This window comes from Pleurodeles waltl, chromosome 2_2 (assembly GCF_031143425.1).
Source record: "Pleurodeles waltl isolate 20211129_DDA chromosome 2_2, aPleWal1.hap1.20221129, whole genome shotgun sequence".
In the NCBI taxonomy this organism is placed as follows: Eukaryota; Metazoa; Chordata; class Amphibia; order Caudata; family Salamandridae; genus Pleurodeles; species Pleurodeles waltl.
The window spans coordinates 63,383,162-63,408,333 of record NC_090439.1 but is presented as its reverse complement, the minus strand read 5'-3'; the positions used below and the strand labels follow the sequence as shown (position 1 = coordinate 63,408,333).

The window sequence follows — 25,172 nt, the reverse complement described above, 5'->3', positions numbered from 1 at the left end:
AAGGAGATGTGTTTGCTGGAGGAGAAGATGGGGTCGAGCGTATGTCCGGCGTGGTGGGTGGGGGTGTTGACTAGCTGTTTCAGTCCCAGGTTGGCGAGGTTGTCCAGTAAGGCCGTGGTGTTGTTGTCGGTGTGGTTCTCCAGGTGAAAGTTGAGGTCCCCTAGGAGGATGTAGTCGGTGGATGATAGTGCGTGAGGGTTGACAAAGTCTGCGATGTCTTCGCTGAACTTGGTCCGTGGTCCCGGTGGTCTGTACATGAGGGTGCCTCTGAGGGTGGTCTTGGGGTCGCTGTGGATCGCGAAGTGGAGGTGTTCGGCGTCGGGGAGTGAGTTGTCGGTGTATGTCGAGATACGGATGGAGCTTTTGTGTGCGATGGCGATGCCTCCTCCGGTGCGGTTGGTGTGGTCTTTCCGGATGGCTATGGCAATGTCGGGTGCCGAGGAGGGGTTCATCCATGTCTCGGTGAGGAAGGCGATGTCCGGGTTCTCTACACCACTCTATTGTATGCCACTCTGCTGTACAACACTCCAAATTACTCCACATTTATGCCCCAATATGGTAGGCCACTTTACTCTGCTCTATGTCCCTCACGCTATGCCCCTATGCTCTACAACTCTGCGCCCCCTCCACTCTGCCCCACTCTTCCCCACTCTACGCTATAGTACACTACTGCACTCCTCTCCACAACATTCCTCTAATCCACTCTGACAATCTAGGCCACTTTATTCCACTCTATGCCATGCCACTCTGCGTTGCTCTAGGCAACTTTGCTCCACTCTGCGACACTCCACTCGGACACTCTACTATATGACATTCCATTCTACTCCACTCCACACCACTCTGTGACACTCTTCCACTCCACTCTGCCATTCTACGACACTATAAGCCACTCCACTCTACAGCACTCCATTCTATGACACTGCGCCACTCCACAACACTCCACTTTTCTACACTCCATGGCTCTTTACTCCACTCTGTCCCTCCACTCTATGGCACTCCACTCTAACACTCTCCTCCACTCTACCACCGCTCTACTCGTTTCTGTGCTGCTCTACTCGATTCTGTGCCACTCTACTCGACTCTACACCACTCTAGGTGATGCTTTACTGAACTCTGCGCTGCTCTACTCGATCCTAACTCTTTACTCTGTCTTGCCCCTCTGCTCTACGACACTCTATGCCACACCACTTGACTTCACTCTATGCTCCTCCATGACCCTAGACATTCCTCCACTCTGTAACACTGTACACACCTCTACTGTGTGCCACTCTATGCCCCTGCACTCTGTGACAGTCTATTCCCCTGCACGCTATGCCCCTCTGTGTTCACCCCAGTATGACCCTCTACACCCCTCCACTCTGTACTCCTCTACTACGACACTCTATGCTACTCCACTCTGTGGCACACTCTGCCACTCCACTCTGTGGCACACTCTGTCTCTCAACTCTGCAGCACTCAGTGCCACTCCACTCTGTGCCATTCCACTTTACGGTGCCTACAGCACTCTATGCCGCTCCAATCTACTGCACTCTGTGCCACTCCACGCTGTGCTGCTCTACTCTAACTCTTCTCTCCTCTGAAACTCCACTTTATGACCCTCCTCAACTCTCTGCTCTACTTCCCTCTGACACTCTGCACCCCTCCACTCTGGCATTCTACACCCCTCCGACACTCTACACCACTCCACTCTGTGACATTCTATGACACTCCACTCTATGCCATTCTGTGGCACTGTACTCTAATCCACTCCATGCCATTCAAAGGCGCTCCACTCTATGGTACTTTACTCTGATATTCTACTCCCCTCAATGAATCTACTCCCCTCTATGACTCTAATCCACTCTGACACTCCACATCACTCCATTCTCTGCACTGTTTAACTCTATGCTACTTTACTCTGACACTTCACTCTGCTACACTCCACTCTATAACACTCCGCGACAGTACGTTTTTCCACGCTACCCCACTCCATCCTATCCCACCGTTCTGCTAGTGTCATGCATGGCATATAGAGTTTAGCTGTTGCTCTGTGCTAATCGGGAATCTGCTGTTTTCATTTGCGTGTCAATTTGAAAAAGAGGTACTATTTTTAAAGAAACCATTTGAGGACCATACTTCTACTGTAACATCCTTTGTATATATCATTGTTTTGCCTCTCTGAAACAAGTCATCAGTTTCAAAGTGGTATAGTAAGTTTTCTTTTTATTCTTTCCTGTTGCATCAATTTATTGCACAGGACCCGTCTTATCTGTAAGAAACTGTTAAGAATGATTAATGGGAAATTGCATCATACGCCCATGCAGTGCAGCCTCTCTGGCCCAAATATTGTCCTATTGTTTATTACTTCTCATGAAGAAGCATATTACGGCCAGGGCACTTGCATGCATGGACATGGAAAAGGAAGAAGTAGAAGAGAGAACATAGATGCAAATGTGAGCTGGGATCTGTCCACTCATTTTGTCACAACTCTGGAATTCTAATTGTAGAGACTACAAGTAAATAGGAAGGACTCCACTAAGAATGTATCACAAAGAAAGGATGACAACTTCACCCATGTCATTGAGAAGTAGCTTACCCAGTCCACATTTGCCCTTACATTCAAACATTCCGATTCCTGGTTTGTAATGGGTGAATACCACAATTGCATGAAAGGAAAAATATATTCTAGTGCACACAGTCCTGTGTGACAAAACTGACCATGACTCAGTACTCCCAGTGCAGAACACTGAGTGATCCCTGAGGCACATCACGCATTGCTCATATAAGGCATGACATGTATGCAGGGTTGCCTTTCTCATGTTCACCATGGTCTGGTTATTTCAATTTCTCACTTTAAATTCACCACTATGTCACTAGCAGCGAAAGTAGTATCAAGTATGTTGGGGTACCCTTTAATCCTAAAAGAAGATAGAGAACCGCTGTCTCTTCAGAGAAAAAATATAGATATATAGTTCGAAGAATTTCAGCCATGCTACACAGCAGCCATGCTCCTGTACAGCATAGCTAAAAATCATTACTACCTCTAATAGGTCTCATAGGTGAGACATATGGCTTTGGAAATGCTTTGTCTTTTCACTGTATTACAGTCCAGTGTCGCTGGGTAGCCTCTTTCATTCAGTTTCTTATTTAAGATTGACCTCTGAGAAAAAATATCCTTTCTTCTTATAGTTTCTATGGATGTGCAAGAATAGTCCCCTTAGAATTTTTTCTTTGGCTAAGAACTTGAAAAATGTAATATTGTATTGTGATCAATTGGTTTCGTGCATAAAGTTTAGCATCTTCATATTTTTTCATTCCTAAAAAAAAAGTTGTTTGTTTCTCTTAGTGTGTATTGTGAATTTTAGATCCTTAGTTCTGATGTTCAGTCACTCGTGAAATGCTAATAGTTCCTCTTCTGGACCTTAAATATATAATTGATATATCTCATCTATTTATGTATGCCATCTATTAATTGATTTTAACTCATATACATCTATTTCTCTTCTAAAAGACATCTACAGGTTAGCCATCTTAAGTGGGAGAGGGCAGTCCATGGCTAAGCATTTGACCAAGTGGCAAAACTATTTTGGTTAATGACCAAGTACTTTTTTAATGCCCTTTTAGGCAAATTAATTATGAAATAAGTCAGAACTGTGTCGGCATGTTTTTTTGTTGTTTAAGATAATCACTTCTATATCTCTATCCTGGAAAATATTTTTATGTAGTGCTTCAATAGTGAAGCTTACCAAGATGTCATTATTTTGATCACATGTGTTTTTTTCTAGTATGTTAATGAAATGATTGGAATCTCTGCTATAACTTTAATGTTGATTACTAAGTTTGGATTAAAAATCACTTTACTGAGACAGAGGCGGCAGAATGGATCCACATTGGAAAACCATCAGTCTACCAGTTGGCTTTTCCAAGTATGTATAGATGTTTTGTTATATATATATATATATATATATATATATATATATATATATATATATATATATATATATATATATTGCAAAGGTGTACAACATCCTTGTTAGGTCTGTCATGTGAAGCAGCTTTAACTTTATCGCCAGACTATTGTTTTTTTTTTAAATCACACTTAATACACATACACACACAGAGTTCTTGTGCAGCAGGCTTCATCCATTGGTCTGCTATATTGTCATTCAGGTTTTGATTCTATCCACAAAGCGCACAGTTTGGGGCAGTGGGTCAGCCAACTTTTCCGATTCGCTCTCTTTACTTGTTTGGCGGCAGAAAGCCAGTGTACATTGTTCCTTGAAAAAAATGGAACATCTTTTGGGAAGATGTGAACAAAGGTGTTTAAACCCACATGCCAGGAAGTTTAAAGTCCGACTAGTAACACAGTAAAAGAGCAAAGGCAATTGTAGTTTCAACTGACCAGGGCTCTTGCTAGGACATTTTTTTAAATGACACCCATTTATACATAGGTTTTCTCTTAATACACGTTGTTAGACCTTGAATCCTTGGTGAGGTTTCCCCTTACTTGTTGCCTTCTGACCTCCTGTTTACTGACTTTGTTTTGTTGACTTTAGAACTCGAGGGACTTTACTACTGCTAACCAGTGCTAAAGTGGGTGTGCTCTTTCCCTAAAACATGTTACCATGGACTTAGCCACAATTTGCATATTTAATTTACTTATAAGTCCCTAATAAAATGTACTACCTGTGCCCCGGGACTGTACATTAAATGCTACTAGTGGACCTGTCCCACTGATTGTGCCACCCACTTAAGTAGCCCTTTAAACATTACTCGGGCCTGCTATTGCAGAGCCCTTGTGTGCAGCTTTTAACTGCTATGTCTTTCAGGCAAGGTAGCCCTCTTGCTAGGCCCAAACCTTCTTTTCACTACATATTAGTCACCCCTATGGGAGGCCCTGGAAAGCCCAAGAGCAGGGTGCAGTGTACTTAAAGATTGGATATGTACTAAGTTTTACATGTCCTGCTAGTAAAAAAACCTCTCAAATTTGTTTTTCACTACTGCAGGGCCTATCTCTCCCATAGGTTAATTTTGGGATTGTCTTATTACATTTGTGTAATAATTTCCAATTGGGAAGAGATGGGACCCCAGGTTTGGTGTTTCTGGAATCACAATTTAAAATCACAACTAATGGTGAAGTTGGTTTTTAAATTGTAATTCTGAAAATGCCACTTTTAGAACGTCAGCATTTTCTTACTTTAACTCATCTAGTGCCTTCTGCCTGTCTCTGAATTCACGTCTGGGTGGGTGACAGCTGGGTTCTTGTGCATTCCCTCCAGACAGCCACACACAAAGGGAGCTTAGGTGTGACTGAATGGCCATCTGCATTTTGATGGTCCATCGTGGGCAGAATGGGAGTAAGAAGCTGACACACCTGAATGGGCTGGGTCCTGAGCCCTCAGGAAGGGCTGCATAACCCCCTGTAGTGTGTCTGGAACCAGGGCAGGAAGAGCAGGGACTTTGTGCATTTCACATGCCTCTCTTTGAAGTCTCCCCCACTTCAAAAGCACCTCGAAGTATAAGAGCTGGACATCTGACCCTACCAAATCAGTACACGTCTGGACTTGAGTAAATCCTGCCAGGAAGAAGGACTGTTCTGCTGCTGAAGGGACTGTCTGCTGGAACTTTACTGAACTCCTGCTCTGCTGTGTCTTGCCTGCTGCCCTCCTTGCCTGGAAGTGAGAAGGGCTGGACCTGCATCTCTACATCCCGAGAACCAAAGTGACTCCAAAGGCATGAAGGCTTGCCGCCTGTTCTGATCTAAGGTCTCGGGGACATCAGAGTCTTCACCCAACTCTGCTACAGCTTCTAGACTCTGCCACTATGAGTCCTACCCTGCCAAGTGTTGTCAATCCAGTCCTGAGTCCTTGGAAGTGGGTTCTATAGCTGTCCCTGCAGAAATCTATGCATCGCCGTCACTGTGCCAATAGCAACTGCTGCATCCCTCTTTGATGCTGATGCATCGCTGTTATGAAAAAGACATTGCAGCACCAACTGCGCGGCTTGGAACTGGCATATCGCCCTCAGTCCGGACGCATCTTCTTTGCAACGCCGGCTGTGCAGCTCGACAACGATGCATCGTGTTCATCTCAAAGGGTTCAGTGCCACACCATTGCTCAAGGACATCGCATTGATGACTGCGCGGCTCAACGATAACCCATCCCTGACTGCACAGATTGAAACAGACGCATCACCTTTGCATCATCCCCTCTGCTCCTTGCATCGGATCTTCGATGTTGATGCAGCCCTCCATACAAGATACTCTTTAAGCGAGACAAGGCTGGTCCCTGTAGCTGGCCTGACTCCCTTGTGGTCGGCTTGAACTTTTGTATTTACCCTGGTCTAGCGCGACCAGAAAGCTCCACTTTGTGCTTTAAGTGTCTAAGCACAATATTTGCAGTTAATCTCTAAAAATTCATATCTTGGCGTCTACCTATTGAATTTTTGTTGTTTTGGTGGTCTTCTGTTCATTAACTTAAGCTCTATTTTTTTAACCTGCCATGGATTATTTTTGTTTGGTGCTTTCACAGTTTTACTGTTGCACAAATACTTTACACATTGCCTCTTACGTTAAGCCTACCTGCTCTGTGCCAAGTTACCAGAGGGTGAGCACAGGTTAATTTATCGTGTGTATCTGACTTACCTGGATTCGGATTGTTGTCCTGCTTGGACAGAGTGCATACCCCTGTCAACCAGAAGCACAATTTCTGATATGTCAATGAAGAATAATCATGCGACAGAAACTTGTTACTCTCAATTAAACCTTATCTAATGTGCAGGTGGCAGAGTCCCACCCTCAAGAATGCACAAAAGGACCTTGAGGAGAAAATATAATTCATGTACTTATTAAAGGCTTAATTATTCTCACAAGATAATGCTTCTCATCGTTGCCATGTTTGAAAGCGAGATTATGCCGGTAGAAAATGGGAAGGTACACAACCCTGAGCCCTGTGGCTTCCAGGCCTATTAGAGCCATAAAGGTTTGCAAACCTATTCTGTGTCATACAAAGCTTCAAGCTAATATAAAATTACATCCCTATTTGATTAAATGGTTGATGCATTCAGGATTGGTATGTGGATACTAACAAAACATTACACATGGGTAAATAAACATGATACAGACAGACTTTGTTTTCACAGGTCTGCCTTTTAATTGTATTTTTTATAATAAATTCAAATACCAGCTATTTGTTCTGTCTTCAGTTTGAATGCCCAGTTAGGTTGTGGTTTATTTTCTGTCTTTTTTTTAAAGTAGTAGTTGTTCGTTTTTAAGTGACATTGAGTTGCCTGAGATTTGAATCCTTGGTTAGGTTGTGATTTATGGTTGTCTCCTTCAAATATAATTATAATAACATGCATGATAGAACTGAAGCCTTGCTATTTAAAAACATCACTAGTAAATCATTCATTTTATTTTTATTAGAAGCACATAGCAGTCACTTAGCAGGTAGCATGTTTTCATTTTTCTTTTTGTGGCATGTTAGTCACAAAAACATAACCATTACACCTGCTTGCCAAGGCCAGACCTATGGGCTTTATAAATGTATGTGTAATTAAGAACTGGCATTTTGAGTCAAACCTTCTTGAATGTCTTCCTTGTAGCTTTTGGTGGTTGTTTTTATTCGCTCTCTACGTGGATCTATACTCCGTTTTCTAGAGTATGACACATTAAAAGGTTGTAGTTGAATTTCACTATGATAATTGTATCATTAGAAACAATGCCTTTATGGCTTTGCTTTTATGTTTTTATTATTTGTCAGTGAAGCAGTGCCTTTACGTTGCTACTTGGGTAAGTTGTATCTAGTATGTTGTTTCTTATCAGACAATTTCTCACTGTCTTGTGTTCTCAGATATGTCTAATTCCATTTCAGATTATCTGTTGCATCTGTAACGCTTCTGGTTAGTGTTAGTATAAAGGATAAACTGTTGCATAGGACTGACATTTAAATGTCTGTTAGTTGGCAAGGGGAAAAGACCTAAATTGGTGTTATGCTCTGTAAGTTTGGGCTGTCCACTGGTAAGTCTGTCTGCATATTCCATTTGCTCAGGAATTGTATTTCTGGTTGCCTTTTCCTCCACTTTTCTTTAATCCTTTGTCTAAAGAAAAAGGTGGGGGTTGCCCATTGATTTGATGGACCCGGTCTTCCTTGTGATGGCTTTGACAATATTTCTAAAAATGTAAAATGTTGTGTTGTAGACATCATTTATATTGTTTGCTCAACTGATTTTCTAGATGAATATAACTTATCTTAAGTATGGACAGGTGACAATGTTATTGTAATTTCTGAAATCCTTTTCTAATTTGGCTGTCTTCTAGTTGTAAGAGAATATTTTAAATAAAGCAACTTCTTTGTCATCTTTCGCAAACAGGGTGTTTACACCATAATGCTGACATTGCTTAATATTTCTCTTTCTAAATCCTCAATTTCTTGTAGTTGTTTCAGCTCCCCACCAGCCTCTAATATACTGTTGAGGAACTAGTGGTAAACTTGAGTAGTGAAAACTACATGAAGTAAGCAGGATCTTCGAGCCCTTTCTTCTTTTTAGGTCAAACCCTACTACACAATGTGTCTGTCTGCTTTGCTTAATACTACTTGGGGACAATCTGCAAGCTTCCCTGGCATTGCATCCATTGCTTACTATTGGCTTTGTAACTCACAGTTGCTTGCTTTGTATTTGCTGGCTTTATTTTATTTTGCTTGATCAGCTTATGTTTGTCCCTCCCATGGAGCATAGCCTGTTTACTGTATTGTTCCACAGGTGCTCACTTTCTGTAAACAGGCATATACATTTTGTTCTTATCTGGTCACATTTGCTGTGCATTCAGAAACAGAGGTTAAATGTTGGGCTCTGCCTTCCAAGGTGGCTTGGTGTTTACTCTCCCCACCCCCAGATTTCAAAGTTAGAGGATTTATCTGACAATCTCAGAGTATGAAACTATAGGATTTTGACTAGCACAGAACAAAATTTAAATGTCTGCGAACAAACTTTGCATATATTTCAGAATATGTCAGAATTAGGAAATAACAAATAAAAAACTTTGTAGTTCTTAAGTGTGTTGGTAACAGATATTTTCATACAATCAAAACAATTCAATATGCTAGGTGATGCCATTTCCACACATTATCATTTATGGATTGTATAGTTTTATCGTTTATGCACTGTATGGTTTTATCAGTGAAACTTCAGTCTGTACAAATGTAATGGTCATTTCAATTGAAAATGTGTTGTCTGGAATGGCAGTGCACTATCACACCACGCATACTCCACTCTACGCCACTCCTCTCTGACACTCTAATCTATGCTACACCCCTCTAGTCAATGCAACTCCACTCTGACAGAATACTTTACTGCAGTTCACTCTGTGACACTTTACTCCACTCTATGCCACTACACTCTAGGCCAATCTACAATACTCTCCTCCACAGCACTCCACTGCAGCACCCGAAATCACTCCTTTCCACTCTACGTTACTTTACTCCACTGTATGCCCCTCTACTCCCCTCCACACTACTCCACTCTATGCTGCTTCACTCTACGACACTACAGTCTCATCTACTCCTCTCTGTGACACTCCACTCTATCCCACTGTACGCCCTTTTGCTGTACATACCTCTGCTATATGTGTAAGCACCTAACTACGACACCACCCTCTGCCATTCTATTCTGCAGTACTCTACAATACACTCTACGCTTTTGCACTCTACACCACTTCCCTAAGCCACTGCAGTCTACGCCACTGCACCCACTTTTAGCATTATAGAACAGCAGCCATGCTGGTATACATCATGGCTAATACCTCTTACAAGACCTTTCAGCTTCTCCAATGCTTGTTGTGCCTGCCGCAAATTTCAAGGCTTGGAAGCCTATCGGAGCAAGGGCAGTGCCGAGGGCACTAAAGGGGAAGACGCGGGAGTATGGACTGCTGCCCTAATTGCTAGTCCGCCTCTGCAGGTCTGGGCGTTTAGCTCCCTGGGCCTTCGCACATCTTCAAGCGGTAAGCCTTTCATTCTGGAATCTCCGGATGTCGGACTGAAAGTGGAACCGCGGTTTGTTTTATCAGCTCTTGCATGACTACACCCGAGTTATGTCTGATACTAATCATTTGCAGGCCTTGCTCTGGAATGGCAGCTTTCCCCTCTTCCCGACACAACCACTAATAAGCTGTGGTATGTATTCGAAACTGCTGAAATAGTTCCTGCATAAACCACAGCTCACACATCTTGAACATACCCTGCATGTTAAAATCATGTTCATGTCTTCTCTTCCTGTTTTAGTGTTTGTATATGTTAAGTTAAAAGTTGTATCTTCATAAAGACTTTATTCAGTGAGAGAAAGCCAGAATGGAGTGGAAAAAATAGTCACAGTCTGATGTATTTGTGTGACATTGTACAGAAATAAAAAAAAAAGAAAAGCCCATTACAAGATTTGGAAAGCGCAACAGAATGTGTTCAATGTACCTTCTTTATAGAGTTTTGTCTCTGTCCAAACACCATGTGAAATTTTGCATGAACTGGATTATTCAGTCTAGCAAGCACATCAAATCTACAAAGCACAAAAGGGATGAGAGCTGCATGAACAAACGCTCACTCAGCTCTCTGGCACTACCCCATTGCCTGGCTTCCTCTGCTGGCTGGAAGGATGCAGAGCCTACCTGTGGCATAAAAAACAAGCATTGGCAAAACCACTATGTTTCACCTATGTGAGGGCTATTTATTGGCTTTGTTAATGTCTTTTAGCCATGTTATACAGTGGAGTAGCATGGCATGGCATAGCGTGGAGTGGCAGAGTGCAGTGGTGTAGAGTGAAGTGGACCAGAGTGGCGTGGAGTGACATAGAGTCCACAGTATACAGGGTCCTGGAGCAGGTTAGGGCAGGCATTACAGGCGTTGTACAGAGTAGAATGGTTTGGAGTGGCGTAGAGTACAGTGGCATTGTAGAGAGGGGTAGAGTGGCACAGTGGAGTTGTGTAGAGTGTAGTGTCATAGTAGAGCGTAGTGGCATAGATGGCATTGTGTGGAATAAAGAGAAGAGAGCTGTAGAGTGCAGTAGTGTAGAGTGCAGTGGAGTGATGCAGAGTAGAGAAGCATAGAGTAGAGTGGGGTCGAGCGCAGTAGCCTTGGTGTGCAGTGGCACAGAGTAGAGTGGTGCAGAGTATAGTAGAGTACAGGGGCAGAGAATAGTGCAGTGGAATAGAGTAGAGTGCAGACTCCTGGAGGAAAACAGTCAAAGGCCTATTTAAGAGCCTCATTTCAAGATCTACAGGGTCGTTAATCTAAGATGAAAAGCCACTCTTAAGGGTTTCGGCAGTGCTTCACAGAGGAACTGCACTGGTGAGCACTATATTTTGGACAAAGTAAAAGAATGCAGCGAAAACAATGTTTTGCTCAGTAAATTATATTTGGGGACAAGAAGTAATGTTGCGGCATTCTTTATTTGGAAGGCACGCAGAATCACATTGCTGTCATAGGTGAGCTGATTTGCTTACATTGCTGGGCCAGAGGGAAAAGAAGCAACATAGAAAGGAAGGGGGCAGATGGGAGGGAATAGAAGCTACATGGATGGGGATATGTGAGACGGACTGAAAACACAAGCACTCTTATGGAGTGCTTGAACTAAAAAAAAGTAGCTCCAAAAACTGGAGAAGTGTAAAGACACATAGTTGATCCGGGGGAGGGCCAAACACATGAAGAGGACACGACCCATGCATGTCATCACAAACTGGAGCAAAGAAAATGAGAGCAATGCTGAAGATAACCAATGGTAAACTGTGAGTGGGCTGTAAGCCCACTGTATGTGCACAAAACGTTCTGCAGAAACAGCGCATATACTGTCTAGGCAGAACCTAAATATGCTGGGCCCCACATGCAGATTTTGGTGAGGGGACTGCTAATATTTTTCTTAGACCGGTCCCAGGGTTATATGGGGTTCTACTTAGGGCAACCCAACGTGCTATGTTGTGCTTGTCTAATGTTGCACTGAGTTTGGCCTATGACTATGGTCTACTTCTTTGATTTTCCTCACAAGTTTCCCACATCTCCTCTGCGTGTTTTTCTGTCTTCTTCAAAATAAAACTGAGTCAGATCCCTGGTGCTTTCCAAAAGTCTGAGCTTTGCTTGTTGAAGCCACTTATGGATAACTTTTTCCATGTTGTGGTTGCATCTGGAAGTTGTATCTTTCCTAAACTTTTGCAATTGCATTTAAAACGTCTTGGAACAGCATTATTGGTATAGTGGTGCTCACTGGTAATCTGTAGTAATACGAAAATTGGCATAAATCATGTTCTCAGTCTTCATACATACGTCCCCTGCCGTGTATTCAGTCCTATAAAACCTCCCAGGAAAAGGCTTTCTTACATTCAACTCTCCTGTGCAGATTATTTTTCCTCCCTGCTTTCTCCCTTCGGCAAAGGTTTGCTATATTTTCCTCCTTCTTTCTCCCTTCTCTCTTTCTTTTGCTTCAGGACAAATTAAGTCCCATGTTCCAAAATGACTACTGATGCCGGCAAACTACAACCACCCACCCAAACTAAGCACATAATCCCCTCTGACCCATTAGGCCGATCTGTCCATGCTTCTGGTTAGATTTGAAACTACAGAAGCCCTTTTGGTGCCAAGCCGACATGTGCCGCAAGACCTACTTACATTTTGTTAACAGGGCTATAAAAGTAGCTTATATACCAGAGGACACTTTGCTTCTGCTCAAACAGTGTTAGCTTTTTTATTTTCTTGACAGTAATCGTTCTCCATTGAATCCATGGAATGTTTCAAGGAAGGCCTATTAGCCGGATGCGACTGCAGTTCTGTTCAAATGTAGGGCTCTTCACAAGTTTCTGATGTGGCTACTAACGGAAGTTACAGGCCTCACTGGAGGATTTTGGGTTTCACCCAGTGACCCCAGCTGCTGAAAATCCAGTGGTGTATCGGGAACTACTAAAGGAACTGGGCATGGTATGCCCGGTTCACCCAGTAATCCACATTTGTTAGTGAAACCTCAAGGTCCCTTTTATAATTCCTGGTCACTCTACATCCTGGGAGTTACCGGTATCCAGGTATAAGAAACTTCCAGTGGGTGGGCACCTGGGGAACGGTTGAAGTTATCGGAGACAAATGCGCCATTCCCTATTGGGCCCTTTGGTGGAAAGGTAGTAAGTGTAGACAGTCAACATTTTAGAGTTTGTTTAGGTCTCTTTCACCAAGTTTGCAATAAAGCTCTCTTTTTGGCAAGATATTCTTGACGTCACATGCACAGAGTGCCAGGAGAAGAGGTGTCAGCTGATCTAGGATTATAGTTGTGGAGTCAGTCTATTCCCCTCTTAATTCACTGATGATGGAAGTAGTCAACAATGAGTAATGACATTAATACACTGTGTGAGCTTGTTTAGAAAGATGTAAATATTTTCTGTTGCTGTCACAAATCTTATCCATGTCACTTATTTAAAAATGAAATATCTCCACATTAGTTAGTTTCTTTCGCTATCTATTTACAATGTACCATTGAAGCGATTTCTGTATGTTTCGTTCCTAGGTGAGCTGTTGAATTAACTTGTTATTGTTGATGGATATTAGTTCAAAGGACCCCCTACGTGTAGTGTCTTTATAGTTTTTTTCGCAGTTTTGAAAGCCTTTTCATTCTCTTATTTACAAGCTGGTCTTATATCAACATTGAACTAGAAATCAGGAATCCCAAATTTAGTCACAATATTTTTTAAGTGACCTCAGATTTCTACAATACTAATAGCTGCAATAGAAATAGTGGAAAGCTGGAGTTTCCAGAGCTAGGTACACAGCTGAGCTAGGCTTGAGGTAGTAGAGATCCCCAAAATGACAAAATGTAACATCCTTTAGTTTGTGTTTTGTGTGTTTAGAGGTAAGATTCGGTTTGTCTTTTTTGAATAATTGAGACAATCCGTTTATGCAGCAGGTACTGCTTCGTTGGTACACGAAACTGAGAGTTCTGCAAATGTATCCATTGGATATTTCTGCATTAGTGACGATTAGCTCTAGGGCTTTATCAAAGCTAGGAGTATACAGAAGTAACACACACATTGCTTTATACATAATCCTGATGTGTTGGTAAATCTGCTTTGAGGCACTGCACTCTAGAAGAACATATATGTCACCACTAATGTATCACCACTATACTCACTATAAACTGGGATAATAATTTCTAGAGCTGCCTGAAAGTGTTGATAATGCAACGTAGCTACTTATGTATGTAAGCTGTGAAAGAAGATGCTTGTAAGCATGTCTGATTTACAATGCATATATATTTTTAGTTACAATACAGATTACTCAACTTCTTCCACAGAATTATTAAGGATCCCTAGGGTACTATGATGCTTCACAGAAATAGCACCTAAAATTTCATAATAATGAAACGTTTCTTTTACTATTTGCATTTTTTCCAGAACATTTTATTTTGAAAGAATCATCACTCTTGCTTACAAGCTTCTGCAAACACTTGTATCTAATCAGAGAGCATTCTGGGAGCATTATACTTAGCCTCTAATTGTTAAACTTATCAAATGTGTGTACACTTTTTTTGTTCTTTTTTTTTTTTTTTACTGGAACCGCTGTATGTAGTGCAGTGTGACCTTAAAACGTTTATTTACAGCGCTCACCCTAATGATAAAGGCTTTTCATTAATGAACCACAAATACAAGTTTGAACAGTATTAACATATGGATACACATATTACCTCAACTGCAGACAGTTCCCTTCTATGTAAACTGGCTGTCAAAGGGTTTGTGCTGCAGGGGGTTGAGCATACTTGTCCCAAGGACAAAATAAACATGAAAACTTGTTGCCCTTGGCCCCAAGCAATATGTCCCGGGCATCGGGTGATAGGGACTACCATGGTACATATCTGTGAGGCACTAACTCACAGAGATAAAGGGGACAATAATCGATCAGCGCTTAAACGCCTCTGGGTCTGATGAAGCCTTGTATCCTAGGCCGAGACACTAGGGTCTGGAGTGTTCACTGAGGCTGCATGTCATGTGATACAGCTTAGTGAATGTCAGCCAAAAACCTTGGGGAGTGAAAGAAAACACAGCAGACTGGGGAGCGGCCGACCCTGAGTAGCAGAGGACCGAGTGATCCCACCTTGTTGGAACTGCAGTTGCACAGACTGAATGAATGTTATTTTTGTCCCCTGCCTGACCATGCTCATTAACTTATATTGATGCAATTTCAGTGTGCCACTGCTAGAACATCTGTAGTACTCCATGGAGAACTGGTGGGGTGCCACTGGAACCAGCTGAAGTTGAGAGTTTTGTGTCCTGATGTGTAGTGATTCCCCCAACAGTGCACCCTGCAAAACAAGCCGCAGGTGGCGAACCAAAGAAGTAGCTGCAAAAAACCATGGGCAGAAGCCAAATCAGGGGGATCTGTGTAGCTGGGCAGAGGTGTTGGGGTATTATGATCAGCATCACTTCATGAGGCAACAGCAATGCAGGCGAATGGGCTTGGCTCCGCTGACCTGAGCCGAAGGTGGGAGGGAGCACATGATGGGCTTGTGCCAGAGAGCAACAAACTGCCATACAGTAGGACGTTGTGGACTGAGAAAGGGCCCTGTATTTTGCCAGCCCCATACTGAAAAGGAGAAACTGGTGCGGCTAGCCTGAATGAGGGGTAGGGGGCTGTTGCTCGAAGGCCAGAAACTGCAAATGTTCCAAGACCTGGCTAGCCGAACCTTGACGAGGAAAAATACTTCAAACCAATAGCTGAGAATTACTGCTTGCTGAACACAGTGTGATAGTGGGTACACACATTCTGCATAATATTGACATTGAATGGAGGAAAAAAGATCTCAAGAAATACCACAGACCATGGGGAAACAAGGGAGTTAAAATCGATATGGCAGATTGTGAACGTGAATCGGAGCTAGAGGAAGTTTTCACCTAGAGATATAGCGGAGCTTTGCCTGAGGCTCGGGAGGCTCTGGTAAGCTTCTCAAGTCATTGGAGAACACCCTTGAGTAGTCCCCTAAAAAGTCTTGGAGAAAGATTTCACAAATAGAACCCAAGGTGATATGCAAGAATGGGAGAGGTACCTCTTCTGACCTCAGCCCAATACTGATGATAATAGGTATTTCGGGGTGGTGGTAATTCCTTTACCAACATGGTTGCGGAGTGTTTTTAGCGAGATGTCTTATGTCCTTGGTATCTCAATGTTTTCATACTTCAGTTATTCCACAGGAACGTACCAAGTTGGAAAGAGAAATATGGAAGAGTGGGTTATAGCTGGTACAAAATGTCAGACAGACTTTTCTTAGCTCAAACAAAATTAGAACATGCATGTGTCTCATTAGAGGCACTATTTTATTGGTAAGTTGGGGAAACTGCTTGTTTATTTGATTTTGTTAGGTATACACTTGTTGGTTTTGACATATATTCCTACTCGCTGACTATTGGTTGTATGTGAGTGTATGTGTAAATTCTTAAATATCGACAAAAAAGTTTGATAGAAAAATAGCTCATTACATGAGCCCCAGGTTAGGGAGAGAGAGAAAGTCAAATCTGAGTTAGTTCTAACCTCCTTTCCTAACATCTTGCTGTTTTTTTCATTTATCTGTTAAGCACTATAAATTAATCAAAAGAAGCATCCCTCTACAGAGAATTCCATAATAATTAAATAAGTAGGAGTGCTCGGGGTTTGTTGAAGAAGATGCCTCTTTCTGTTAGCCCTTCCTTCTAATCTGTGTTCATTTAGCGATGTTATTGATTAATTTAATTTACATAGGACCGACCAGTACATGTGTGAAGTAGTAAAGATCAATATAAATTAATTTTGTGGTAAAGGTGCAAATCCTGGCCCCAGGTCTTTTCTTGCACTACTTTTGGCTCAAAATGCCAACATTTCTGTTGTGAACTAAAAGCTTTTAAATGTAGAACATTAGCGTTTGGCCTATTTCCTAAGAAGCATATTCACCTTAAACTGCTAAACTTCTGGTAAGAATTATTTAATGACAAATTTTTATGTAGAATCGGGGAATTATGCATATTTAGATCTACAGAAAAGTCGACATTAATTGATTGTAACAATTGCAATGTGAATTCTATCATATTATGACGAATATGCCATCCATTGAAACTTTTTTTTATTTTGCAGCTTGCCATCATGAGCGTAACTCTTTTCCCCATAAGACTGTTCTTTGCTGCTTCCATGATGCTACTTGCCTGGCCTTTTGCATTTGTGGCCGCGATGGGACGCACTGAGGAGGATCTCGAGAAACCTCTCTCTTGGTGGAGAAAGTGAGTTTCTGTAATCATAAATTTCATTGTATACCCACAGGCACATGAAGTTCTCTTTTAAAGCATTTCCACTACCCAGGTACATCAATCTGAAGCAAACTAAAGTCTTTAGCAATGGTTACTGTTATCTACCTACTAGGTTTGCAAAATGGAGGCCTTTGTATTGCTATGGGGCATCCCTGTGGGCTGGACCCCACCAAAAGTTCAAGATAACCCCTCAACTATGTGAATGAGTTCTACTGTGACTTAGTTAGAAGTAAAATTATCTCATGTGGATGTACTAAGAAAGTGGTGCAGGTTTGGCCTTCCTGGAACAACACAAGACGTCTGTTCTGAATATGACCTTTAATCCCAGTGTGTTTCTAGCTCAATGTTAGGCAAATGTTCTATTAGTATTCTGATTACTTTATATCTTTTCACTTTGCAAGTAGGGATTAGATACGACAAAGAAATCAAGGACAGCAATAGGAAATTTGGCAAAAAATAATAGAATGCCTCAATCTATACCTCTTGCTTCCCCACCTCATTTAGATGCTGGGATGACGGTTTTTGCAAGGAAAGAGTTACTGATGGATCAGCCATCATGTAAAACGCTGTGGACTCGGCAAATACCAGTGAACATGGCAGAGGAAGGACTACCCTAATTAGGGCAGGCATTCAGCACCAGATCTGGTGTCTTTTTTTTTTTTTTCTTTTCTTTTATTCTTTTCCTGGCTGGATTCACCATTCACACCATGGGGAGTCCTCTGCATGCTTGGAATCAGGGACATTGATTTTTGTATGTTAAGAAGACAGACATAATTGTTTTGGGGGGTCTGTATTCGAATAATAAACGTATTGTCAACAGGTTCTCCATGCCACTGTGGCATGGTGGATCTGCTGTCATATTTTGTTTAGTGCAGTAGCTTTAGCCATGGTCGAGAGGTTTGGTACCAGAAAGCCACAGACTTGGCAGTAAATTCAAATTATGGTGGGCCAGCCAAAGATATTCAGATTCTAAATAAGGCCCAAAATCTGTAGTCCCTATCTTTACACTGCAATTGTGAGGGCAAAGGAAGGGTGCGTTTTTCTTATGTAGGCGAGAACCTAAACTTTACCTTAACAAATATCTTTTTTATTTTAGAGTGTTGAATTTTATAAAACTATGGGTGCATGTTTTGCTAAAGACACTGATAGTCCTTTTATATCAGAACTTCCCACCTTACACCCCTGAGGACTGAATCTGTGCCAGCTTTTCAGAGGAGCCACCTACAGCAAATCTTAATGGAGCTCATGTACAGAGTCAGTGGTCATCCTGAAAATCTGGCATGCATGCTGCCTTCCTGGACATACATTAAACACTTTAGTCCTAAGTGATTCCTTATCAAGTAGAGTAGGTTTTAATTTAGCCCTAGCATAACCTATTAAAAAACGAACTGCAAATTGAGGACCATAAATAGAATCCACCATACTGGGATGATTTTATATGATGAGAGTTCATATGTGAGTGTGAGTGACCTAGAAAACCAAATACTAAGCTGAATGTGTTCATTGTTAGATGAAATTATTAGGGTTCTACATGCATTCTTGGCTTTTGCTTGGCCACCAACTCTATTCTTCTGCACACTTTTTTTATTTAATTCAACCTTACTGCCTAGTCTAAGGTCATCACCCAGTTTCTAGCACTGTCAGACACATGGAATCTTCCAAGAAACTAGTGTTTGATGTCCGGCTTACCCAATCTCAGTCAGGTTTTGCAAGAGTATGAAGTATGTGTAAAATAGTTTCTTCCTGCTGTTTTGTAGAGGAGTTTCCTTGATGGTATGTCAACATCCACTCCCACTAAATGCCTACCAACTCTGCACTGAAAAAGTTGGACGTTCCTTACCATTATATTAGGTGAGAGTTGTGTAAGGTGCGGCATGATCCTCTGCTTTTGCTTCCGGGTGTTAGGCGTTGAAATCTGTGGAGATTCAGATTGTGATGGCAGTTATGCTCATTGCAACCTGTCTGCCACACTGTGCTCTGCCAGACGGTTAGCAGACATAAGTCATTGAGGCTGTCCACCAAAATCCATACAAAGGATATGCTCAATTGGCACGAATTTCTGCTATAGGTTTGTGTGAAGTCAGCTGGGTAAGTGATGGGAACTAGTCCATTCGGAAAAAGGTGTGGGATGAGACGCAAAGTGGACCAGATAGGGGCCCATGATGAACGTCTCCTGAGGGCAGGCCGTTAGGAAGGTGAAGGCTCGGATCCCACGAAAAGACGAAGAGTAATTGGTCAGCATGGTTTGAACCTGTCAATGAGGAACGTCGCAAGAGCGGGGAGAGGAGGTCAGAAGGAGGTGAAGTGTCATCCGAAAGCAAGGTAGATCTCTTCATTTTGAAGGTGACCTTGTTGGATCAAGATTCATCGGGTGGCGTTCTGGAAGTGGTATCGCAACGAATCCCTGCTGGATTGCCCGCTTCTTTGGAACAGCTGAGGACTTCACCCGGGGCAAGTTCGGGTGAAGAAAAGAAGAGTGTGGGAAGCATTTTTTTTCCCCCAACACAGCAACACTCCCCCACTTCCACCTCCCCTTCTGACGTGGAGATAGTGCAACCGAGCAACAGAGGTGAGGAACCAACCTGTATGCCCTGCAGGAGTGTCATGATTCACAACTTTGGCTGCAGTCTTACAACAGTAACAGCGAGCGTGGGCAGCTTATGAGGCTGAACCGTCTGGGACTCTGTGGTTCGCCGGGTCTTGGGCATCGCATGCAGGGGTGTGATAGACCTTGTTGGAGTGGCAGTTGAACCATCCACGACAACATGAAAAGATTACAAGCTAGCACCAGAGCTGGCAAAGAGGAGAGCCCTCCCACAAACTACTTTGGTTCGGGCACATTGATAAAGAAAGGAAAGCGCCAAGCAGACTGCAGGGCACACAGATTCAGTGGTGAGGGGCACACGGGGGCATAATGGAGAGTGAGCGCCAAGCCATGCAGACAAGAGAAAAGAAGAAACCCGCCACTTCAGGGACATGGTGAAGGCAGGCGGGGCTATGAAACGCCAACCGGGGCGGCTTGTGGCAGCAAGCAGCACTGACCCCGACCTGGATGAGGACCTACAGTAGATGCTTCAGAAAGCAAGGCAGCTCATGGCATGACGGGTGAAAAACTGGGTAAACAAACAGGTGCTGGAGGCGGTGGAAGCAGAGGCACTGTGGACACACAAAGGAGCCCAGGATGTGCAAATTATGGCTAAGGAGGCAGCACCAAGGAGGCCTGTACCTTTTCCCCAAGACCCAGTAGCATGGGGCTTGCAGCCAGAACGGCACCTTCTGCGGGAACAGTGCGAGCTCTGGGGCAGGGTGGAGACTGGCGCTCAAAAAATGCAGGACCAACAAAAAAAGTGCTTGCGCTGCAGCAGGGTCAAAGAAAATAGGGTCCCCACACCCCCATCAGAAGAAGGAGGAGATTACTCTGAGGACAGCGAAGGAGGCTGTGAGGAGGAGCAGCACGCCATGCCTGGAGCCTGTATGGCGGCAACTGTGGGAGCTGGTCCAGAGACAGCGGTACACCCGAAGGACTTGGACAGTGAGCATCAAGCAAATTGCAATGGGGGAAGGTACAGCAGAGGCTGCCCGTGCTGCGCAACAGCACAAGGGGGGAACCAATGTGGGCAAGCCAATTATGGTATTCAGGTTGGGGTGTTAAACTCCAGTCAGCAAGGCAAGTTGGGTATGTGAGGTGGCAGGATCAAGCTCATGCTAACTGGGTGGGAGCATGGCAAGGGGGAGCTGGGGCATGGCCCCAGCACGCGCAGGCCCTCACCACCATTTATGGCTTCTCCTTGGTGGCTTTGGTCAGGTTCAGGGTCCCACCTCCCATCTAGTGACCTGATGTTATACTGGCTGGGCATGAACCCTTGGCAGGGTCAGGCATTTGCGGGGACAACCACAGGGCAGCCACTGAATGGTGAGAATGCACAGGTCGCAGTGGGACCGGCGGGGACAGCCCCAAACCCAAGTACGGAGGATGCCTCCCCTCAAGCACAGAGCAATCTAGCAAGTGGGCAAAGAAGAGCAAGGAAGGGCCAGCGAACCTGAACAAGTAGACCAAATAGCTGAGCCACGCAAAAAGAGACCAACCCCACTAAGGCATGGATGGGTGGGGCAGGAGGGGGCAAATCAGCAAGTGAATATATTCGACCCTCCCCTGGGAACAACCCCCCACCCTCAAACAAATCCCCCTGACAATTCGAGGGACAGGATTGGCCAGCCCTATCCCACAGCGAGCAGGTTTAGACCTGAATGCGCATGACAAGAAAGAGGAAGAAAGGACGGACAGGCGAAGACCCAGAGTGGAGAGATTCATAGAGAAATGGCTGCTGGTATTTAGAACCCTGGTATGCGTTTTTGTAGAAAAATTCCCTTTAAGCGCAGCAGCAATTCCTACACGAACAAAAGGTGCATGAAGTTGAAGGTTCATCTAAAATACCAAGGGGATGCTTGGCTACGCTACCATGTAGGATTCAGTGAAAAAATGCAAACATGGCCAGTTATCTACTGGGATCACCTAGATGTAGAAGTGTTCACCAACCATATGGTAGCGGCAAGGGAAGGGGGTGAGCACAAGGGAACATAGTTTTCACATGATTGGAGGAAGAAGGAACTTTGAAGGCTTTTCCCATGAGGGGACAAGCAAAGAACCCAGAAAGGATGGAAATTGGGAAAAAACTGCAACACAGTGTTTTGGAAATACGAGAAGGATAAGTGTAAATGGGGGCAGGCCTGTAGATTCCGACACATCTGCAGCAATTGTGGGGGAGCCAACTCCTCAGTGGAATGCAAAAAGGCAGGAGGGCTAGGCGAAGCCAGGGCTAGTGGCAGCAAAAAGTAGTGAAGGCAAAAAGGGGCACTGGGGTGGAGGAGGGGGTCCTGGGAACCAATGGCAACTCTCCCAACCACAATACATACAGTTTTGCTTACAGGGTTACTGAACATACACCCCAAACAAAAAGGAGAGATGTTAGCAGAGGGATTTAACTCTGGCTTCCTCATCCCTTATCAGGGCAGTCTGACCTCTCGCAATTTCCAGAACCTGAAGTCGGCTAGGGATATCCCTTCAGTGGCCCACCAGAAAGTGGCAGAAGAAGTTGGCCTGGTTAGGATAGCTGAGCCCTTTCTCAAACTGCCCCTTGACAACTTCATTGTTTCCACTCTTGAGTGGTACCAAAGAAGGAGCCTGGAAAGTACAGGCACATTCATCACCTGTCCTACCCTCCTGGGGAGTTTGTGAATAATGGGGTGGACTGGAATAATAGTTTAGTTTCCTATGCAACAGTTGATGATGAAATTAACTTGATTAAGGTGGCGGGAAAGGGGGCACTATTGGCAAAACCACACATTGATTCCGCTTTCCACCTCCTTCCAGTCCACCCAAACAGCTACCATCTACTGGGATTCCAGTTAGGGGATGCCTATTACTATGACAAATTCCTGCCCATGGGCTGTGCCATTTGGTGCACCTATTTTGAGGCACTCAGCAGCTTCTTAGAGTGGGAACTGTGAATGCGGTGTAGGGCGGGGTTGCACTCACTACCTGGATGGCTTCTTGTTTGTTGGCAAAGCAGACACCACAGAAGGCAAGGAACCACTACAGGCCTTTACGGACCTGGCTGAAGAGCTGGGGGTGGCACTGGCCTGCAATAAAACTGAAGGACCAGCCACATGCCTTTCCTTCCTGGGTATTGAGGTGGACACAGTAGAAGGTGTGTGCAGGCTCCCCGAATCCAAGATAGTTGAACTGAAACAGAGCATAGGCTTGCTGCTAACAAGGAAGATGGCCACACTAGGTGAACTGAAGCAGCTCTTAGGCAGGCTCAGTTTCGCTAACAGGGTGATCCCAGTTGCCAGGCCCTTCGCCAGGTGTCTAGCATGGCTGACGAAGGGCCTGACAAAGAAGCATCATAGGGTTATGTTGACTGAAGGGGTGCGAAAAGGCTTGGAGCAGTGATTGGGTTTCCTCAGCAACTTCAATGGGACAATGATGTGGACGGAACCATGGATGATGGCAAAACAGCTGGAACTGTTCACGGATGCTGCAGGAGGAGAGGGCTTTGGTGCAGTAATGGGGTCAGCATGGGCAGTGGCACTCTGACCCGAAACCTGGCACAGTAAAGGTTTAACCAATAAAAGTGCTGGAGCTATTCTCAATCCTACTTGCCTTCACCATCTGGGTGTACAGATTAGCCAATAGACCTATTTTGCTGTGGTCAGAAAACCACGCGGTGGTGCAGGCCTTAAACTTGGGGCCAGCAAGATGCCTGGTGCTGTTGCATCACCTAGTGTTACCAGCTAAAGACTAACATAGCAATTGGGGCCAGGCACATATCATGCTGTGACAATTCAATAGCTGGTACACTTTCTCGCGTACAATGGCAGAGGTTCAGAGAACTGGTGCTGCACGCAGGCCAACACAAGACACTGATGCCTCAGCACCTCTGGGGAATTACGGACCCGACCTGAAGGTACTGGTGGACAATGCATCAGCCTCCAAAATGGCAGCAAAGTACCGTAAGTGCTGGAATGTCTTTCAAAGTGTGATCGGTGCTGCAGGAGAGGACAGAGTGACAAATGAGGACTTACAGGGCTTCGTCCATTGGGCATTCATGGGTGAACAAAGCAAATCCTGGGCACAGGCACACCTTAGCTCAGTATCCAACTACGCAGAATTAACTACGGGAAGGGATCCAGCCAATTCATTTTATTGTAGGACAGCCGTAAAAGAGTGGGGATGGTTACAGGCTAAAAGCAGGGACAGGAGGCGTCCCGTTGATTTCTCAGTGTTAAGACCAGACCATGAAGTAGTGATGCTTAAAGCAGCTTTCGTGCTGGCATTTTTTGGAGCATACCGCATTAGTGAGCTTGTTGCCCCCTCCAGAACGATCCCAGGAATAGCATGCTTCGGCGGGTGGGGCGGCAGGGGGGGGGGGGGGAGGAAGGTAACATATACTTAGAGGACATCTATATGATAATTCACCTCAGGAGGTCGAAGACCGAAAAGGGAAGTACTCTTGCTCACTGTACAATATGCATGAATACTGTAAGCAGGGATACAAGAAGGACAATCACTCTTCAGACATGCGGACAGGTCTTACCTGAGCCACTTCCAATTTATCACATTGCTTAGTTGACTATAGCTAAAGCAGGCCCCCCCCCCCCCCCCCCCCCACCCCCAAATCAACTTGGTTTCCACTCATTTAGAATAGAAGCGGCCATAACTGTGGCACCAGCAGGTTGAGTGAGGAAGGGATAAAGAGACTGGGCAGATGGGTTTCTGGCGCTTTCAAGGGATACTTATGGCCTGTGGTCCTCTGAGTCTTGACAAGCCCCCCAGGTGACAAGGGCAGAGTATGGATTCTAGGCCACTCATATATCGCACGGGTACAGTGGTATACAGCATTGAGGAAGGACTACAAAGGGATCTGTTTGTGTGACACAGCAGTGAAATGACTGGGGCAACCAGGAATGAGATGGGCCCAGCTACTGCTCTCCAACCAGAGTGCGTTACTTTGGGAGGAGAAACCACGTGCTGTGCTAATTTGCCTATGGGGCAATGACTTAGCTTGTCTGTGAAGGAAGGACATGCTAGGGACAATAGTGTCTGGGCTCACAGTAGTGGTGAGGCTGCTGTGCCCAGCAGATGTTTTGTGGTCTGAGGTCCTAATGAGGCCAGTCTGGAGAAGGGCAAGGGACCACGGAGTGGTAGAGAGGTCTAGGAGAAAATTGGACATCTTCATGACAAAAGTATGTGGGGCCAGTGCATGCGGCTTCATGAGTGTAGGAGGCTGGACTGGCTTGTAGTGAGTACCAAGGGGTACTTACACCTTGCACTAGGCCCAGGTATCCCTTATTAGTGTATAGGGTGTCTAGCAGCTTAGGCTGATAGATAATGGTAGCTTAGCAGAGC

The 25,172-nt window shown here is 44.3% G+C and overlaps 1 protein-coding gene across 3 annotated transcripts in view; it reads left to right on the top strand.

The window, feature by feature from the left end:
* The window catches only part of LPCAT1 (lysophosphatidylcholine acyltransferase 1), a 510,913-nt gene that overhangs the window by 177,500 nt on the left and 308,241 nt on the right, over positions 1–25,172 (top strand). For all 3 annotated transcript variants that reach the window (XM_069219452.1, XM_069219453.1, XM_069219454.1), the window contains exon 2: positions 17,094–17,236. In XM_069219452.1, the coding sequence (XP_069075553.1) occupies positions 17,094–17,236 (143 nt within the window). The remainder of the gene's footprint in view (positions 1–17,093; positions 17,237–25,172) is intronic.